The sequence below is a fragment of the Colius striatus genome, chromosome 17, assembly GCF_028858725.1.
Source record: "Colius striatus isolate bColStr4 chromosome 17, bColStr4.1.hap1, whole genome shotgun sequence".
Lineage (NCBI taxonomy): Eukaryota > Metazoa > Chordata > Aves > Coliiformes > Coliidae > Colius > Colius striatus.
Genome location: NC_084775.1, coordinates 804,032 through 824,674, shown reverse-complemented (window position 1 = coordinate 824,674; position 20,643 = coordinate 804,032). Strand labels below are relative to the sequence as shown.

General features: G+C 42.4%; 1 protein-coding gene across 1 annotated transcript; it reads right to left on the bottom strand.

The window, feature by feature from the left end:
* Window positions 1-1,188: 1,188 nt before the first annotated feature.
* Window positions 1,189-20,408, bottom strand: LOC133627107 (inositol monophosphatase 2-like). Its single transcript, XM_062010301.1, is given in 8 exon segments — window positions 1,189-1,304; window positions 1,885-2,036; window positions 2,219-2,377; window positions 5,758-5,810; window positions 6,647-6,692; window positions 9,041-9,145; window positions 13,540-13,673; window positions 19,824-20,408. Coding segments are annotated over 8 exon segments (1,350 nt in total).
* Between the last annotated feature and the right edge of the window lie 235 nt (window positions 20,409-20,643).

Here is a 20,643-nt window from a genome sequence, read left to right as displayed (position 1 = left end):
CACACACATACACACAGATATACATGGATGTACGTAAGTGTTGACTGACAGCTGTTTGAACATGATCCAGCAGTATGCCCAGGTGGCCAAGAAGGCTAATGGCACCTTGGCCTGTATCAGAAATAGTGTGGTCAGCAGGACCAGGGCAGTGATTGTCCCCTTGTACTCAGCACTGGTGAGGCTGCACCTCAACTACTGTGTTCAGCTCTGGGCCCCTCACTACAAGAAGGACATGGAGGTGCTGGAGTGTGTCCAGAGGCTGGCAATGAAGCTGGTGAAGCGTCTGGAGTACAAGTCTTATGAGGAGAGGCTGAAGGAGCTCGGGATGTTTAGCCTGGAGTAAACGCGTCTCAGGAGACATGATCACTCTCTACAACTACCTGAAAGGAAGTGGTAGTGAAGTCTGGGGGTTGGTCTCTTCTCCCAAGTAATGAGTGATAGGACAAGAGGAAAAGGCCTCAAGTTGCACCAGGGAAGGTTTAGATTGGATATTAGGAGAACCTTCTTCACTGACAGGCTAGTTAAACAACAGAACAGGTTGCCCAGGGAGGTGGTGGAGTTCCCATTCTTGGAGATATTTAAAAGATGTGCAGATGAGGGACGTGGTTTAGTGATGGGCTTGTCAGTGTGAAGTTAGTGGTTGGACTCCATGATCTTAAAAGACCTTTCCAACCAAAATGATTCTATGATATACATATATATGGATATATAGCTATGACAGTTAGGAAACAATAACGTCACTTTTATTGCGTTCTTAAGTATCACAGAACAAGGGTATTATAGGCACACATTCTCAACTACTTGTCCTTACTACAGTCCTAAAGCTCGTTTACCTGAGATCTGCATCTGTAAAAATAAAGTTCCATTTTTAGCTGCGTGTTACAAAAGACTAAATATCAGCCCCACAGATATGAAATGATAACTTCATTTTGAGACTAATTTACTACAAGTAAAATATGCTATCTTATAAAAAAGATACTGCTGAAAGAGATACATATTCAAAAGGAAACAAGATTCTTAGAGGTTTAAAAATCTCCCTATGCCTTTCCACATAGTAATAAATTTATTAAAAATATTTGACACAGACAATCTCCACAGAAAGCATCCTGCTGAAATCACGTACCATTTAAGCCACCCATCTTGCAAAGGTTAACATAGTTTAGGAGAGTAGACTCCATAGCTAAGTATTTAGTTTTCATCATCCCGTCTGTAGTGAATGGTTTGTAATTCCTGAGCTGTGAACACAGCCATCTCTCTGGTGCCCGCAGCAATCACTCGGCAGGACATCAGATCCAGCGGTCCCCCTGAGAACAAGGGGATTCATGAGAACTGTCTTACATTATGTAAAAAGGCAATGTGTTCTGAAATAGAAACCATGTTGTCATTCAGGAGGTTCAGAAACACTGAAACAATTTCATACGTGGCTCTTTTTGGGGTGGGAAGGACAATCTTATTCAGCAACTCCTATCTGGAGTCACCAGTAAACAATTACTGTGAGATGTGTACTGTCTAAATGAGTAAAATAATAACCTGGAATCATCCTTTCTCAGGAGGATGTCTCCCCAAATCTGTTTGGAATCTGAATGCATCTACCATTCTCCTGGGCTAGTTCTTCACTGTAAATCTGATACTTTAAAGGAATTATTCAGTCATCAAAATAGAGTTTGACTCAGAAGATCTTGATGTGATGAAACCCTGGGCTGGAATTCCATCACTGTGTCATGAATAATCAGCCAGACTCTAGTGGAGAGTACAGACATTTCTACAGGATGCTGCTAGAAATGAGGTAGAGCCATAGGAAGACTGTATTGAGTTAACACAAGTTGCCCCAAAATAGCCACTCGGTCACCCAAAAGTCAACAGAGACAATGATATTTGACTCACCTGAAGTGTCTATCACGGTGCCACCTGCCTCTCTAATAATGACAGTGGCTGCTGCCAAGTCCCAGCAGTGTAACCCAAACTGGTAATAGGCGTCTGCAGCACCGGACGCCAAATGGCACAGGGCCAGGGTTGAGCTCCCGATCACACGGACCCTAAACCCCACGAGAAGGACACATGGTAATGGAAAGCAGAAAGGGCCTTTGATTTCAACCTATGTGTCAAGATTGCAAAACATGCCACATACTTGTCTGGGTTTTGCTTTCAGGGGGCGGGAGGGAGTGCTTTTAATGACTTTTGGTCACTAATGTGAGACATATATGGTAAAATATCTTACCCGTGTGCTTGGGCCTTGAGCAATCTCTCAATGTTTCCAAGGAACAATTTCAAAGTCGCAGGGTCACGTTTTGGACCAATTTCTGTTAAAATTAAGGCCTTCGAGATATCTGCAATGTAGGCAGTTGCTTCCAGTAATTCAACAGCTTCCAGGCAGATTCTAGAAATTTGTTTTTAAACACAACACTAATGGACTTTTCACAATAAAACAGTTTTCATGCCCAAATTTTATACCTCTAACTCTTTCATAGGATAAGTGACAGCTTTGCATAAAAATTCAAGCAAGACCAGATTTCTCATACCAAACAGTCTGATCTAAACAGATATTTTTAAAACCAGAACAGAAAGATTAAAAAGAAGTATGCCTTCTTACATTCCTTCTCTTTATACACACCATTTGATTTCATTGACCGGTCAGCTTTTGGCAAATGTACTAACATTAGCGGTCAACTAAAAATAAACGGGGGACCCAGCATAATAAAATAAACGAGGGATTAGCAATGATTTTAATCTAATTATATTTGAAAACAGGATTTCATGAATAGGGAACTTCAATGAAATTTGTTAATAAACTATTTGGGAATACAGTAAGAGCAAAGGAAACTTTCTACCTAAACCACCAGTCATTCAGTAATAGCTCCTCCTCATTCTGACATTTCAGAGACTGACGACACCTTATGACTGAGAAGAACCCTTACCTATTACAAATGAAACCAGTATCTTAATTAAGAAATACTAATATGAGTGTTATTTCTGTATTGCATTCAGCAAGGGCAATTCTGCCCCACAGCAGATGAGGATGTCAGCCTTGTGTACAGTCAAAGGAAAGACCCACAGTGACTTGCAAGGTGTTGAAGTCGTCCACCTCTGAGATCTGCATACTGCTAGTCTATAACAAGCGTATGCCAATGCAGATGCAGATGGTTCATCAAATGCCAAGTGTCTCTGCTTCTGTTGTGCCAGCTGAACTTGGAGGCATTAAAGGCATGACAAAACTCAAAGGTTTAGCCGTTCATTACTTAGTAACTAAGCTGTGTCCAAGTGTCAGCTGTCACCTCTACTGTGGGTTAAAGGCGAGGCATTCATTCCGCTAGAGAACGGCTGCCTGCTTATTACAGCTAATTGCCTAAGTTGAAAATTCTTAGCAGAAGTAGCAAGGGGGTTTTCAAACTCAAATTAGGCTGGAGACATCATTTAATTAAACAGGCTAACAATGAATTTAGTATTGCAGAAGTAGAGTATGGATTCTAGCAATGCGGTAAACGGTTGGTGAGCAACAGGTACGTCATTAGATTGAAAGATACAAGATATCACAAAGCATAACTGTAGGAACACAGATTTAACAATCACTTTTTAAATTATCGAATTCAAATACAGTAACACCCATCCAGGCACGCTGCAGGGTATTCATTGTTTAGCCATCAGTGAAAACTCTGGATGGTGAAAGCAATTTGCCTCAGATAATTTTGCATAACAGGCCCAAGTTATAATTACAGAATATCTAAAGCACGCCTCATTGCTGAAATGCACCAAGCATTCATACCACACCAGTCACAGCTAGGTCATGACTAAGTTGTTCTTCTGAGTTCTAAAATGAATTTCTAACAGATAAGTGGCTCTCTTCAGTTTTCATAAAGGCTATAGGTAGAAATTAGTTGAAGAGACTAAGAGGGAGGTCTCTGTTTAGGAAAATGAGCTGGCTGATCAAGTATCAGTGGGGTTTCACGAATTCAGGGTACAGGAGAAAATTTACAGGCTACTCCTTACATTAGTACAGGCCAGAAAAATAAGGAGGCTTGGTAGAAGAGATTTAATGGTGATACGGATAGATTTATGAGGAAAAGAACAATTCTGTTGACCACAGAAGCACATACAAGGCCTGACCTGAACCTAAGCATGAGAAGAAACACCATTCAAGATCAAAGGGAAGATGGATCCTTCATTTAGGTGCATCCTGATGCCTGGACTCCCATGCCAGGCCTCTACAAAATTTGGCATTGACAAAGAAGAGTGTTTGCCTGGACTGTGATTTCAAATGATTAAATGTGAATAATAAATGTATAGCGCAGATCAATGTTATCCAACAGTCACATTTCCTAGAAACAAAAGGCATGAAGTAACGTGACAGCCTAGACCTCCAACACATCATGCATTGGTGAAGGCTGCTTGACTTCCAGTGGTGGGCATAGGGAAACACACCCTCTCTTCCAGGGCTGGTTTATTTCACTGAAGCCACAGTCCTCACAGAAGAAGAGCAACTGTGATTTTATATACTTAAAACATCAAAAGAAGTGAGACTAAAGAAGATCCATCTTCACTAGTGAAACTGGCCACCACCAAATTATGTCTCTCAAAACAAAGGCAAATTTCAAAGCACTTGCAAGGGCAGAAGGTCCACTTCCTTGCTTTGTTCTAGATTTGGATGTCCAGAGAAAGGAAGACAAAGTGGCACGTGCCAAAACTGTTCCTTGCCCATCTGGAAACCAGAACTCTGACTGCAAAAAGGAGTGAGGCCATTTCAAAAGTGGCTCAGCCAGCCCAAATGGGAGCACATGTTTTTAGTCTCTGCCAGCACGGGCTTTTGTGGAACATGAGATATTCAAGCACTGAAAAAAAAGGTGTTATATAATCAAGGATTAAAATCTTAGGGGTCATTGACATTACAACTCTCCAAATAGGGAGATCCAGCTCATAATTAATCCAGGTGAATAGTTAAACTTCCCAAATTTCAGGGAAGTTTTGAGGGTCTGCTTGAGGCACTACAACAAGTCTGTATGTTCAATTGCTTGAATTTACTGTGTTTCAAATTCACGATATCTGGTTTTGGGATAAATTTTTTATCACCTCCTGTGTACAACGATGTACATTTTTGGCACATGTCTGCTTCTGTCTGTTCTCATCTGCATTTTGATTGATTAAAAGAAAACTTCACTACATACATGTGATTATTGTTATCTGTTATCCTTAGGCAAACAGATAGATCTGTAACATGGTTTACCAATAAAATAATTCCATGAAAATGTTGATGAAGTATTGCTAGCTATTTGCATATTGAAACATACCGCACACAAAAGCAAGCTGTTAAAGAACCCCTAATGAAGCACTCATCCTTTAGTTTACAGTTAGCATGTGTGCCTACAGGCATAACACACTTCACAGCCGACACAGTACTCTGAATTTGATTCACCATTCACATTGCATCTGGCAAGGGGTTTTTTTGAGGAAGACACTATTAATAGACTCTTTCCCTGAAGACATTTGCAGGAATTTCTTCAGTACCATTCAAGGCTTACATTCAGGTCAGTTCCCCTGTGTGTACTTTGGCTCCTTTTCAGCTTAATACTTTTTTCTGCTTTTCCCATTTGTTTACTGAGGGAGATTTAACATCATTCTTTATTTTTGTTTCAGCTTTGTTCAGTTTACATAACCCAAATTATGCAGCATCAAAATCATGATGGTGTTCTAGAAAACATAAATATTAGAGAAAGCTGTCTGGTAATAATATGTAGTATTTAAAAGGATCTTTGGGAATGAACAAACTTCAGAAAAGCATGGAAGTGTTTCTCTGCAGATTCCATGTTTGAAAAGTCTAACTAGAGAAGTACAGAACATTGTGCTGTTTAAACCAGTAACAGGCACTAGCGCACCTGAAAACTATGTTGTTATTGCATGGAACTCTTGGTGGCTTCACTTACAGCTATACATGTATTTGAGATCATGCAATTAGTCTGAAAAAGGTACATTCCTTTGAATAGCTCCTTCTTCTGTATATATCAAACTGTAAGCTGACAACATACAGAGAAAAGGCAGTAGCGTGATCGGGTATAGCTAGGAGACTGAAAATGGCACATATGAAGGCTGGATACTTAACACACCCCCACCCCCCCGCCAATAATCAAGCTCTCGTGGGAAATACACTTATTCTCCATGTTAAGAAAACCATAAAGGTAGATTAAATTAACTAGGCCCATAAGTTCAGAGAGGTCTTAACAGAAATCAGTTCTGAATTGCCTCACAGCAGCAGTTAGCCTTCACAGATACCGCTTGTAGGAAAGAAGCAATAATGCTAATATAAGAACACTGGGAGATGTGTTTCAATTACAAATAGGCAACACTATTATTTAACTCACCACGGTTTTGTCTTACAAAACCTTGCCCACGTCAGTACTCTCTTTTTTCCCCACATAAATCCTATAATAATATTTATAATAATTTGTAAGAATTATCTTTCAATTGCCAGTTTGCACAAGTAGGTTTTGCAGGACTATCATTTTAGACTAGTAGAGTATGACCACATGAATTAAAAAAGGGTGGAAAAACCTGAGTAGTGGCTAGCTTCTTTCTAAAAGTATTTTATTGAAAGTTCCCATGTGATTTTGAGGGTTCTACCCACATCTCAGACACTCATCTTAAAGAACATACTTCATACCTCTTTGTTAACAGCAAATCCAATGCTCACTGCCACTGTCGGAAATCTGTGAAAAATAAGAAAAGACCCATCACTAATGAAAAATCTCTTGACTTACTCGTTATGCAACTCCCTCAGGCAAAAAAAACCCACATGGAGCTCTGTGGTTTTACTTGTGTCAAAATGCTCCTGGCATTGTACTATTTCTCCTTTGTTGTCCTCTTTGTCAGTGTCGTTAAAACTGAATTTACTATTGGAGAAGGCAAGAAATAAGCACAGGAAGATACCAGGCTTTTTACACGAAACGCGTTGTATATTTTAGTGATCTTTTTGCCTTAGTGTAATTGAATTACCCAGTATAAAATCATCACTGTTGTTATAACAAGTCATCACTTTAAAGAGCACAATCTGTTCAAGTTCAAGCATCAGAGATAGCAATCCAGCTGCACAGATACCTTGCTGCTGACATCAACGTAAGGAGAAACCAGTTCCTCTACCCTCTCTTTCATCAGTCACCATCATGTATTTAATTTGCTCCTTTTGACTAAAGTATAATTATTACACTTTAAACAATGAAAGGAATTCGTTTCTTAAAAACAAGTTTTAAAAAGAGTTGTGAAGGCAAGGCTCAGGAAATATTGCTAGTAAGAGAAAATGTCACTTGAAGAAAAGCACATGACATCCCTCCACCTCCCCTTGAATTCTAGGGAATTGCACCAACAAGTTATTTTGTTCTCATTTAATGAAAACTGCAGTTATGTTACATCACAAAGTACAAGGCAGAACATATTTTAAGCAGAAGTATTACAAGCAGTCATTCATTTACAACTTCTAGGACTTAAATGATGAATTAAAGGTTTTGCACTTCTGTGAGAACGAGCCCTAGATTTACTTTTGCAGAGCAGTATTCTGTAAGTCTAAAAACAGTATCTATGTACAACTTTGTTTTTTCTACTTTACATATGTGCAAAGGTTGTACTTCTTAGGAAAACTGAAGCACTTGTATTTGAAAGGGAGAAAACGTCACCACTACAAGGAATAGGTAACAACCACATAAGGCGTTAGGCCAAATGTCATCATAGCACAGCCTTGTTCCTCCAGTTCAGCTCAAGCCTCTGCATGTTCATGTGCGGTTATATATAAACAAGCTGTGAGTCAAGAGCTGTGGGCCATTAAGCAATCAGCAGAAACTTTAGCTTACCTTTAGATAACAGTATAGAGCTCTCCCCAGCACAAACACACACTCCCTCAGATACACTAAGGGAGCTACAAAAAGATAAAGGCATGTGTTCTGGTTTAGCAAGGAGCAGCTTTTGGCTTAGTAACAGGGGGAGCGGGTTGCAGTGAAGACCCGGTAAAGAGTTTGCGGACTCTCCCCCGGCTCCTGGGTTCACACCCACCTCCGGCCTGGCTGGGCCAATCTGGCGCCTCTGCGATCACTATTTAGGGGACGGGAATTTGGAATGCGGGTCGGGAGGTGTAAGAGGGATACAAGATGGAGGCGACCACGCGGACCCTTCAGCCAGAGGAGGAAGGAAGGAGGAGCAGTAGACCGGAGACCCTTCTGCAGGCCGTGGCGAGAATGCAAGCTGTGCCCCTGAAACCTGTGGAGATCCGTGGCAGGACTGAGAGCCACCAGCAGCTCCATGTGAGTGAGCCCGGACGGGCGAGGGACTGTGTGGGGAGACGGCCATGGCCCAGGCCGTGTTGGAGAGCCTGCACGCCGTAGAGCAGCCCCACACGAGAGGCAGAGAGGAGCTGCAGCCTTTGGAATGGGTGCACGTCGGAGCAGCCCGTGCAGGGCTGCCATGCGTGTGAGTTACCCCACGGACTCGCAGGGAGGACTGGTGTGGAGTTCACCCGTCCTGAGGAGGGACAGACGGCAGAAGCTATTGGGAGCAGACTGACTGAGACCTCCACTGCCTGCCCCCCCGAACCGTTCAGGGTGGGGGGCAAGGTAAAAACCCCGGGATCAGGGCTCTGAGCCCGGGAAGAGGGGAGGTGTGGCGGGAAGGTGTTCTTAAAAAGGCTGGTTGGACTCTTCATTGACGTATTCCTCTGTGTTGTTTTGTTTCGTTTTGGTTATGTTTTGGGTTTTTGTGGGTATGTTTTAGTTGATGCTGCATTAAATTATTTTCTGTTTTCTTCCCCAAACCAAGTAGCCTGGTCTGTTTTGTCCTGAACCTTAAGCAGCAATTAAGCCCTCCCTGCCCTCGAGCAATTCTCAGCCTCTTCGGTACTTGAGGCTAATCGTGGTCTTTGTTCCCTGATGGGCCGAAACCAGGACAGCATGACACCTACTTACAAGACAATGGAATAAATCTACCATGGTAAAACATTTTCAAGAAGAAGAGAGGCTTTGTGAGAAGCTACATTTTGCTCTTTTATGTACTTCCCAGTTCACTGTCCACTTACCTGTGCACAAAGTTGCACGTTCCATCAACAGGATCAATAATCCAGGTCGGACTGTCAGTGAGGACACATTTTGAACCAGCAGCAGTGGACTCTTCTGCAATAAACCTGCATTTGGTGTGGAGTAAAACAAGTGTGGTTTAGAGATGTGACGTGAAAAGACAAATTCCATCTTTCTCTTTTTGAAGAGATACTTAATTTTTAATATCTGTATATTTTAATTAATTTTTATATCTATATCTATATGTATAAACGTACATACTGCTTTTTCTTCTCGGAATAAGGAGCTTTCATAGAAACTTTGAAGGAGAGTTCTCAAATTCATAGCACACTATTTTGCATGGTAAAAAGGGACTCCATTTATGTTTCCCAAAATATAAAAAAGTCATGAAAATGAATACAACAATGGATCTAAACTGGCACCCCTGGAACTTCAGAAGGAGTTTTTTAATGCAGAATGTCATTTTATGGGTTAGGACTGTCTATTGCAGTAAGTAATATAAACTGCAAACTGTAGCTGCTTCTCTTCTGCAGCCAAATTCAGTCATTAGGAAATAACACACTCTTAGAAAATCCACAATCTCACTCCTACTTGAATTTTTTACAGTAGACTGACTCGAGAAATGAGGTTTACAAAGCTAAACTTTCTTTTTCCCGTGACCTAGAGAAAATCAACAAGTTATTGGTTTTTTGTTGTTTGGATGCAGAAGGCACAAATTGAAATCTGAGCTCATCTTCTGTTCTGTTGTTCTGTCCAAATTTCTTTCAGTAGATATCCTTTTCCTTCAGTAGATACCCTCCTTTTTCCCTGGGAAATGAACATCCAGTTCTGGTACACTTCCTGCTGACCTTAATTATCCCTGCTCTCCCATGAACTGCTCACGGCCTGTTTCTTTAAGTGCTGTGCAGCTGTCACTCTCAAAGATCTGAATTAAGTGCTGCATGTACAGAAGGTGCAGAATCAGACTGCTAGCACTCAATCTTGCTTTTGGTTTCTCATTCAAATAGCTGGTAGTGGTATTCAGAATCTCCTCCAAACAGTTGAAGATGAAAAAACTCCTCTTGATGACACAAAGAGAAAAAAAAAAACCCAATAAAATAAAATAGCTGCTTGCCCAGGGCTAGAGTAGCAGCTATTTTTTCTTGTGCTCTCAACAAGTGCTGCATGATGCCACATAGCACTTGCAATTGTGAGCTTAAAATGTTCCGCAGACAACACAGGAGGAGACTTTGTGAACTTTCCAAATGCTTTCCCTGAGTAAAAAAAGTACTGTTTTGATGGCATTATAGGCCCCTAGTTGGTATGAAGAGGGAAGAAGGAAATGTTTACTAGGATTTTCATCTCTATTAAAGCTGAAGGAAAAGTCTTGGTGTGGAACTGAGAAATGAGAAAGACTAGAACAAGCGTTTGGAATTCTTTCAAACGTAACATTTTGCAGACTGTTTGCTGTAAATATTTCATTATTTTGTCATGGTGCTGTATAATTTTGACAAATGATACAAATCTTTTACAAATCTTGTAATTAGCATATAAACCCAACCACACACTTTGGCTGTGCTACTGGCTGCAGAGGAAGCTCATCTTCTTGCAGATGGAGCACATTCTCAGACTGTCCACCTTCTCCATAAATTATGCTTCTGCTTCAACCCTCTGCCAACCCCCACAGCCAAAGCCTGAACTGTAGCTGTTTCCTTGCCAGTTCAAGACAGATGAAATGGTAACCTCTTTAAAGACAAGACTACTTCTGTGTGAGTTGTTTTGCTCTCAAGTATTGTAAGTCTGTTTCTCACCTTTTCCTGCACTGGGATGTGACGCTGCAGTCCTCACATACAGAAATGCTAACATGAAGCTGAGGAACAGCAGTGCCATTGATACAGTCTTGATGTCCAAGAATATTTTTTCCAAAATGGATGCAGGATAAATTAGCTACACATTTAATGAAATTTGGGCTAACAGTTTAAAGTAAGCCCCTTGCTGTTATACAACACTAGGAACTGTGACAGTTGCTCAAGGTCAACGTGAGATGTGTTGTTCTATGGCTTCCTGTCCTGTAAAAATATGCAAACTAAGCAAAACACTTGGCTTGAAATACTGGAGACAAAATTTTATGAACAGCTTGAGAAGCAGGAGGTATAGCCATGTTATCACAGTAGTTAATTTGACAGCCTATGAGCTCTCCTTAAATCTGGATTAAAGTTTTCTCCCACTGAAAATGAGTCCAGTGATTTTAGCCAACTCTCATCATACATCTGTTCTTACCATGGTGCCACTCTGAAACTCATTGTTGGAACAGCAGGGAAACCTGTAGCATAGTAAGTGCTGAAACCTGCAGCAAGGGTGTCATCCAGTAGAATGCAGGAGGTTCAAGCCAGGGCTGTCCCCTCACCTATCCCCGTATGGAGGCCTGAGAGCAGAAGGCCAGGAAGCTAGTGCTGGATGTCACTCTCTATAATGACTGTGTCGTGGTTGTAATGTCTACAGGATTAAGGCCACAATTAAAACTGAAGATGACAACTTGTGTAACAATACAGCCTTTCAGGCTGTGCCTATCCACAATTCAAAGATCTATCGGAAAAATCCCCTTTTGAAAAAACTCACTTGAAGGATGTCAGAGTACCAAAGGGTGGTGAGAGATGAAAACTTGGATGAAGTGTGAATGAGGATGATACATATCACTGAACCAAGTGGAGAGAAGAAGAATGAAACGTGGGACAGAATTCTCTTTTTCACATGTTTTCCTAATACTTCTCTTTACTTCTGGGTACACTTCCAATATCTCAAGACTCATCACTGTCACAGTGCAAATGGCACAGATTCTCATGAGAACCCTTTTAAATTTTTAATGTATTGTAATTTTTTTTTACTTTTTAATGTTCCTCTTAAGGTACATTTGTTGATTCAGAGAACATAAGAATCAAGAGAGAAGAAGTAGCAGAATGCTTCCAACAGCAAGATTAAGTAACAGACTAAACAAAGTGTGCACGATCTTTTGAAGTTTTTGTTTTACTTGAATTTAAACCTTGATTGCTACTGTGGACTCCTCATTGCAAATGTTTTAATCTAGTCTAGTTAAATCTAGTTTAATCAATTGTTTAACATAAATGCATTTACTGTCTGAACAAACTCTAACCAAACCCAATAACCAACATCAGCAAAATACTGAAGAAATAGCAATTCCTTCATTTGCCTATAAAGTCAGAAGCTAACTGTACAGAGTTAATAAAGTCAGGGATTCTTCAGTTTCTAGGTCTTACACTGACCTTAAAACTTTTGTTCCCATTCTGAGTTCAATTAAGCACTTCTGATGAATCTTATTTTATGTGTATGTTTTATGTTCTCTGGCAGACTGTTCAAGGCAAAAAAACCCCACAACACAGGAGTGGAGATGAGAAAGGAGCACAGGCAGCAATAGTCGAAGGAATATTACACAAATAATAGGCTCGTAAAGCCTGGCACTCTCTTGAGAATGGTGGCCAAGAACCACACATTGTGCTGCACAGTACTGCTTCAGGATGTGATCACACACAACACGTATTTAGAAAGCCATATTTAGTATACAATGTTTTTTCTGTTCCTTCTTATGGTGGGGTGTTGGGTTTTTTTTTCCTAGCAGCATTGTCGATAACCAGATTAGTAGCTGAGCCCTCCAGATTTTCATCTTTGTTGATTTCTGCACAGTGCTGGAGTGTAAGGCTCATCTCTGTCAGAGATGCACACAGTTAGAAAGAAGTCATACAGCATTTAAAGGATACACAGGCTCTGCACTGGCTCTGCAGGAAGATTCATTTTATCCATGTAGACTGAAGTCAAATGTTTGATGCAGACCCTCTGCATCAAACCAAACCCAGACAACTCATAGAATCTCTCTCTATTCTGCACAGGTGCTAGGAATGGTTATTTTTCAAATTGACCATAATAATTCAAGAGAAGCCAATAATTTGATCTCTTTTTAAAACCTTGGGTTGACACCCCATATACTAATTTATAATCTCTTCATGTACATGCATCAAATGATGACGATAAACAACTCTGCTCCTCACTCATTTTAGGACTCCATACAACACAGGGTGGATGTGATTAAATACGGTACTTGTCCTGATTTGGCAAATGCTTACCTATCATGGCAAAAGAAAGCAGAAGAAAGGTCTGTAGGACAGGACATTTGCTATCATTAATTTCAACTATATTTTAATAGATATCCTGGGAAGAATTCTTATACACTAGAGGACTGATCAGTGGAGATCCACATGGAACCTTTGTACATGATACCCCTAGAGGGGAAACACGACTATTCAATATATATCTTAAGAAACATAAAGATAATAAAATATAAAGTACTACGTATAGGGAAGTAATACTTCTTAAACAAAGGAGTCCTGTGAAAATGTCCAACAGCAATAGGTTAATATACATGAGAAATAGATACTTTTAAAATTCCCTTGAAGTGCCAGTCAGATATTTAGCTCTTAAAGGAAAAAAAAATCATCCCATAGGCACTCACCTGTGGGAAGGAAATTTCTCTTTCAGAACAGAAATAATTCAACTTGCCACAAAATGATCAGTTTCTGTTACAAGATCTGCAGCAGATGTCTTTGTGGACACTTGTTTTTCCTCTGTTAGAGCTTTCCTAATAATCTGAAACAGAAGTTCACAGACCATAGTTGTTGGCCATTCATCCAGTGCACACTAAAATAATATATTTACTGAAAAATTATACCTAATCCTGAAAAAACAATTGTAAGCCTAATTCTACCAGAGTGTGTTCTCATTCTTCTGACTTTTTAAAAAAGTCCTTCTGAGCTAATGAGTAGTCTTTGGAAACACACCATTTTGAATCATTCTGTGAGAACCACTCTTGACAGTTCAGAAAGGGACTGAGGAACGGAACGCAACTAAGAGAATAAAAGGATGATGGCAGTTGTAGCCAATTAGGAAATTACAAAAAATACATGTAAGATAAGAAAGAGCCTTAACACTCAGGAATTTTTCATGGAAACTCCCTCTGCTTCTTTTCTTTTCTTTAATTTACAGGGTCAATACCCCACTGCTCTCTTACTTTAAAAGACATGCAATAAGGCAAACCCCACTTGTTTATTTTATCTCGAGTATATGGGTTTTTGGAACTTCAAGAGCTGACCACCCACTAATTCCCAAAGAATTTCTATGTCTTTAATAAAACAAAAAACTTAAGACTTTTCCCTAGGTATGGAACCAGTGATCTAACCCTGGACTCTTCTAGAAAAGTCTTTGACATGTTTTTTAAGGATTTAGCTGTTATAAACTCAGAACTAAACCACATCAACTGCAAATGCACATATGGGAAAACAGTTAAAAGCTTTCTTCTAGTTTTCCCATCTTATTTCTGTTTTTTTTCTGTTCTTTCATTAAAATAAGAAGGCAGGATGCAAATGGAGCTGACTTATTTTTATAACCAGTGAAAACGATAAACTATTTGAAATTAGGAAAACAAAAAAAACTCCCAAACATTAAACACCTCTTATTTGTACAGAATTATATTAACTAAAACTGGCAGCAACAAGACCAATATTCCAAGTCCCTTCCAAAACTTTCAAATATTTCAATTGTTTAACTAATTTTCCACTATCCACTACTATTCCAAATATCAAAGTAGTTTTAAAGTGTTGAGAAATGCTTGATGACCAAAGAAAACAGTTGTGCTGCATGGGAAGGGGAACCAGCAACTCCCAAATTTCAGTCTCGCCTCTTGGTTTTCATAGTAGAAAATACTGTGTTTGAAGAGTGTGCTGATTGTTCTGCCAAGTAATGGATATGGCCAACTGTTGCTTTAGTACAGAAGGTGTCTAATGAAGGTATTCAAAACACTAGTTATGCCTATTTACTGAGCTTGTGAAGGCAGGTTAAAACTTTTCAGCTTGACGTCTTGCAGAGCTTCACTATTGTATATAAAAATATTAACTACACTTACTTCTTTTACTCCCCTCAATGCCCTCCATGGTTTTCTTGAAGGTTTTGCTGTAGGAGCATAAAAGCACAACTCTAGGAATGCCCTCGAGCTCCTCTTCAGTACAAAGTAAAATTCAAAACAATACAGCCATCTTGGTTGTGTATTCTAAAAAAATGCTACTCTGTTACAATTTAATTGTTCTTTACTTTTATACTGCCTGTACACAAGTAAATGCCCTGCTTAGAACTGGGCTCAGAACTCTGCATAGTGAAATAGATGAGGAATATGCTCCTTTTAATAGAGAAGATTTCAACAACTTCTTAGCAGTGCCATGGTTTTGACTTCTACTCAGTTTTAATATAAGATTAAGGAGATTTTTGTAGCCATTTAAATCAGTATGTGCTCAACGAGGGAGTGAGATCACACCTGAGCCTTGCTGCAAAAACAAGAGAGGTGCAAGCTCTCTGCTGTGGTTGTTCTCTGCAGTCAGTTGCTCTTCACCCTGTGATCCAGCACTTGATCTCTCCCTTTTTAACACAATCCTTTGCACCTCTCAGCACTGAATTTATTATTTTTCATTTCTGACCCTTTCTCCAATTGCTCCTGACCATTTTTAACTCTGTTTCTCTGTTGATCTGCACGTGCCAGCCTGAAGCTCCAGTCACTTTGGAGGTGCGACTTATGCAAGGGTGTGACTGATCAGAAGCAGTGTCTGATGGCCTTCTCACCTCTCTCTTCCTCTGCAGACCTGTGCTGAGGGGCTGTGACACACATTACCCAGTCCTACGATGTGCTGCTTCTCCCTGCCTCTTGTGTAACTGATGTGTCAAGGGAAGAGCAGAAGAAGGGAAGTCACAATGCTATGCTGAGGTCATCAGCTACATATGGGCACCATCTGCATCAGCTCACCTGTGGTGGTGCCATGGGATGGATTCATCCCTGATAATTCTCTGCATTCTAGGAAGGGTCTGACAAAAGGGACTCATATGCATTTGCATCAGCTTGTATAGGTATGCAATCCAAGCTAGTGTCCCCCACAAAGACCACATTCCCTGCATCATTGGGGAAACAGCTTTATTCTTCACAAATTCATCAAATAGCTCAGAGTAGTCCAGAATTCAGCTTATGTTGAATAATCCCTAAAAATCATCTACCTACAGAGTATTACAGCCCGGGGCCTCAGACTACTCCAACAACATCACTCAGCTCCTTTCCTTGCAGAAGCCTTACAACAAGGTTTGAAGACACCTACTGCAATTGCCTGGTCTTCCCAGCTGGGCGTGAAGCTCCAGAAAAGCTTCTCTCTTTCTAACAGACAATAGGTAAGTGAAAGATCTACAGGTGAAGAACTACAGGTTGATGAAATGAAAACTGCTGATTGTTCCTTATCACTATTGTACAACAAAACTGGCAACCAAGATGCTGTATTTTGTCTGTAAATGTCTTTTATACTCTATTATAGGTTGTATCTAGACTGGAAATTTTACAACAATTTCTAAGCAGCTGGTTTTTGGGAGTGTGGTTATTTACAGCAGAGCCACTTAACACTTATCCCATGCTGCCTTCCCTCTAACAAAGAATTGCCTAGATCTTATCCTAATACCCTGTCTGGGAGCATTTGGTGGGGGGGGTGTTATGCAAAGTGATGGGCATTTACATCAAGCAGTACATGCACGAAGACCACATCACAGAGCAAGAGCGAAGTTGTCCTTCTCCCTTCTTCATTTCCCACGGAGCAGGGCACAGTGCAGTCATGGTCCTGGACTTCTCCTTTCCTAACACCTTTGTGAAACTAATTCACACAAAGGAGAATGAAGAGGACAGAGGGAAAAGACGCCTTCTCCCCCAGTACCTGCCAGGACAGCCACCTCCAGTGAGGTCCTTGTGGTAAGTATTTTATCTCACCTTATCCTGGGAATTCCAAGTTGGTTTTACTTGCCTGCAACATTGTCCTGAAATATTTGCCCAAACACATAATTAAACATCTAGATAAAAAGGATAACTATCTGCAAACAATTTAGGAAATATCAATCCAGTTTGTTAAAAAAAACTGTCTGTGTTCCATAGACAACAGCCTAACAATATCCCTTGGGTGCAAATATGGGGGAAAAAGACTTTGGCTTTTTAGAATCAGCGGATATGCCTTTTTTTTCAGTGGGATTCTGTGAGGTCTCTTATGCCTCACAAAAATATCCTCTGAAAAAAAGAGTCAAAAAGTACTTAGTGTGGACTGAATGTGATGGCTTCCAGTCTGAGTTTCTTACCCTTTTTTTCACCCATATGTACATCACTCATTTTGGTGAAGTTTCTCTGACTGTAATCTCAGAGAACTCTGCAAATATTACTCAGTGCTCTCAACAGCATCAAGGATGCTGTTTTTTTTTAAGCAAAAAGTCATACTAAACCAACAAGCACAGTCTCATGAATACAGCAAGCAGAGCATACTCATAGAAGACCTTGCAGAAGAATGGTTTCAAAAAGTGCAATTACATGTGGCCTCACAGAGCAGGTTTTGCATCATTTTCATGCAGGTCAATTACCAAGGTTACAAAACCATGGCCACTCTCATTATGAAAAAGCCATACGTATTAAATGAGAGTCTGTGATCATTCATAAAAATAATGAAACTAAGTAAGAGGATGGGCGAGAATGTCACAGTTTTAACCTGGGAATAGAAGTTATTCCAGCAACACAACTTTTGACAAATATTCAAGCAATCACTTCTTTAATGGCCTTTGAAGTTTAGAAGAAACTATACCAAAGCATAGATGTCGATCCATTGGAACGAAGATACATTTTACTCCAACTCATGAAATGTAAACCAAACAGTCACGTTTGGGGACAAAAGGGGACACCAGGAAATTGTATTACCGTCTACATTTCCCTAAAAATTCAAAATCTTGACCTGCATGCCTTTCTTTAGGTTGGCCCCTGCACCAAGTCTCTTTTAGAAACTTTCTAATGATTCCAAGCCTTCCTAACCTGCCATGGTCCTGAAAAATGGAGGGCCTTAAAAGCAAGGCTAAAGTGGTGACATTTCAAGCAGGCATGGAAACAGGAGGCAGATCTGGGGAGAAAGAGTGCAAGCAGACTTCTAGCAATGGAGGCAAAAGTGGAGAGCTCTGAGGGGTGGGAAGAGAAGCAGAAGAACAAGATGAACATGACCAGCGGAATCGACTATTTTTGGTGACCCATTTGATCAGTCAATTTTCAACAAAAATCCAGTCCTACCAAACCTATATCACACTGCATTTTGTGTTCTTGTCTCTAGACTCTTTTGGGGACAGCTAGAAGTGGATTGACACTTAAATAAAAGATACAGCCCTATTTGCACCTTTTCCTCCACAAGAATCTCTGATGGGTTTTGGAACTAAAAACATACCTTAACGTTACAAAGTTAATAAAGACACAGTTCCAAAGTCCTACTTAAACAATATCTTTGACTGGTTTAAATTTGGGCTGCCGATGAATTGGGCATTTCCTGCCAGTTGCATTGTAGCGATGGCAAATTGTGAGCTAAAAAGATACCAGGATGAATTTTCTGGCATGTTTATATCTTCCAGGAAGAGGTACTCAGCTGTGGTCTTCTAGGCAATTTAAATGTCTGGAGATGGTTATGGCTGTGAGCAAGTCATGAGTTTCTCCTGTGAAATGGCTGGCAGAATGAGTATGCTGGAGACACTGCTGTTTGGAGAGCCTGTGAGAGCATGACCTGTCATCCCAATTTGGATTATCCACTTATTCCCTTGTATTACTAAAACAAGTCTCCTCTCCTCTGGCATTCTGTTCCATCTTTGTGTGTGTCTTTCTACTAAGGAGAAAATACATTTAATAACACACATTAAGGAAAAGTTACAGGTCCTAAACTCAAGATAGAAAAGGGAGGCTCTTAAATCATAGTGTACAGATACAACGTGAGTTTCAAAATAGAGCAGATGGAAGCAGAAGAGAAATACATGTTGCTGAGGTTTGTGTTTTACTCAGTTTCTCATCTGAACAATCTGCTGATCCCATTTCTTGGCTCTGGTAGAGTTGGTGCAATTTTTGCTGCTGCGCACAGTGCGGCCAGGATGTCTCCTGAGATGACCAACCTTCTGCTGTGTCAAAACACGGATCTTAACTAAGCTAACGGAGATCTTTGCAAGGCCACTGCCGATTTATCCCCAGCAAGTGAAATTCAGTTACTCTGAAGACACCGGTATGTAAAAGAAGAAGAAAAAGCCTCCCTGACACGGGCATTTTTTCTCTGCACGAGCTGCTCAAAACTAAATGCTGGTCCTGGAACGTGCACATACACAACATTCTGGATAAAGGCACCACAGCGTAAAGCTTCAGTTATACACAAATTCAACCTTAACATCACCACACACTTCAAAACGTGACAGTAATAGAATAAACGCTCGGTGTACATTTGAAAAAGTTACTAAAACCACCTTCACGCTGACAGTTCTTTCCACCGTATTATTGAAGTGAAATCAGAATACTTCCAGTTACAAAATAAACCAGCCTTCACTTGAAGGGGCTCCTCGTCCTTAGCTGGACGTGACCCCCGCGGCCGAAGGGGGCGGCCGAAGGGGGTGGCCGAAGGGGACGGCCGGGGTCTCCGGCAGCGGGGGCCTGGCCCGCTTGCCACCTACCCGCCAGCTCTGCCCCACCAGCCTAATGCCCACACGGCGCTTCCTCAAACCGCCCGCCTCTAGCACAATTCTTTCTTTCATTTCGAAGCGCAGCCGGTACGGCCGCCTGGGAGAAGGATGCTCCAGCCGCAGGGCAGCCTGCTCCGCACCCCCAGCCTCTCCGCGCCCCTGTCCCGCCGCCGGGCAGCGCTCCGCGGCGCGGGCGGGGAGCGATCCTCTCACCTGTCCGGCGCGGAGCGCCAGCTGCACCGCCGCCTCCGCGCACTCCTTCCAGGGGTCCCCGCCGCCGGCCGCCGCCCCCATCTCCTCCTCCTCCTCCTCGCACGGCTTCCTAGCGGCGGCGACTCCGCTGTCCGGGCCGGGGCAGGGGGCCGCGGAGGGCCCGGCTCCTCGCCGAGGAGCGGCCGCGGAGGAGGGCGGCCGGCCGGCCCACGCACCGCCGCCCGCTCGCCCGCCCGCCCGGTGCGCCGCAGCCGCCGCTGTCACTCCGCGCCGTGGCGCCTCCCCGCTGGGGGGAGCGGGCCGGAGGGAGGCGGCCCGGCGGCTGCCGCCATCAATGGGAAAGGCGGGGCTACAACGCGGCGCCTGGCTGCTGGGCGCTGACTGGAGCTGAGCCCCGGGGCCGGAGAAGGGCCGGGAGAGGCGGGGAGGGGGCCTCCGAGAGGAGCGCCGAGGCCGCGCCGAGCCGCCGAGGGCAGGATGTGGCGGAGAGGCCGCCGGCCCGGCCTGCCCCGCACCGCCGCCATCAGCACTGTCGCCGCCACCGCCACCGCCATTGCCGTGGCCCAGCCGCCCCTCGCCCGACATGGCACAGCGGCCGTTACCGCCGGCCAGGCTGGGCTCCCCAGTCTGGGGCTGGGGCTGAGGCGTTAGTTTCCTCCGAGATAACGAGCCCCTCTTCCCGCAAGCCCGAGCGCCCCTCGGGGGTACCAGCGCCCCGTGGCTCCTGTGAGCCGGGCCCGGAAGGCCCGGGGCCCGCTGGTGTGCCGGGGCGAAGGGCGGTCCCAGGGAACGGCAGGCCGGGCGCCAGCGTTATCGCCGC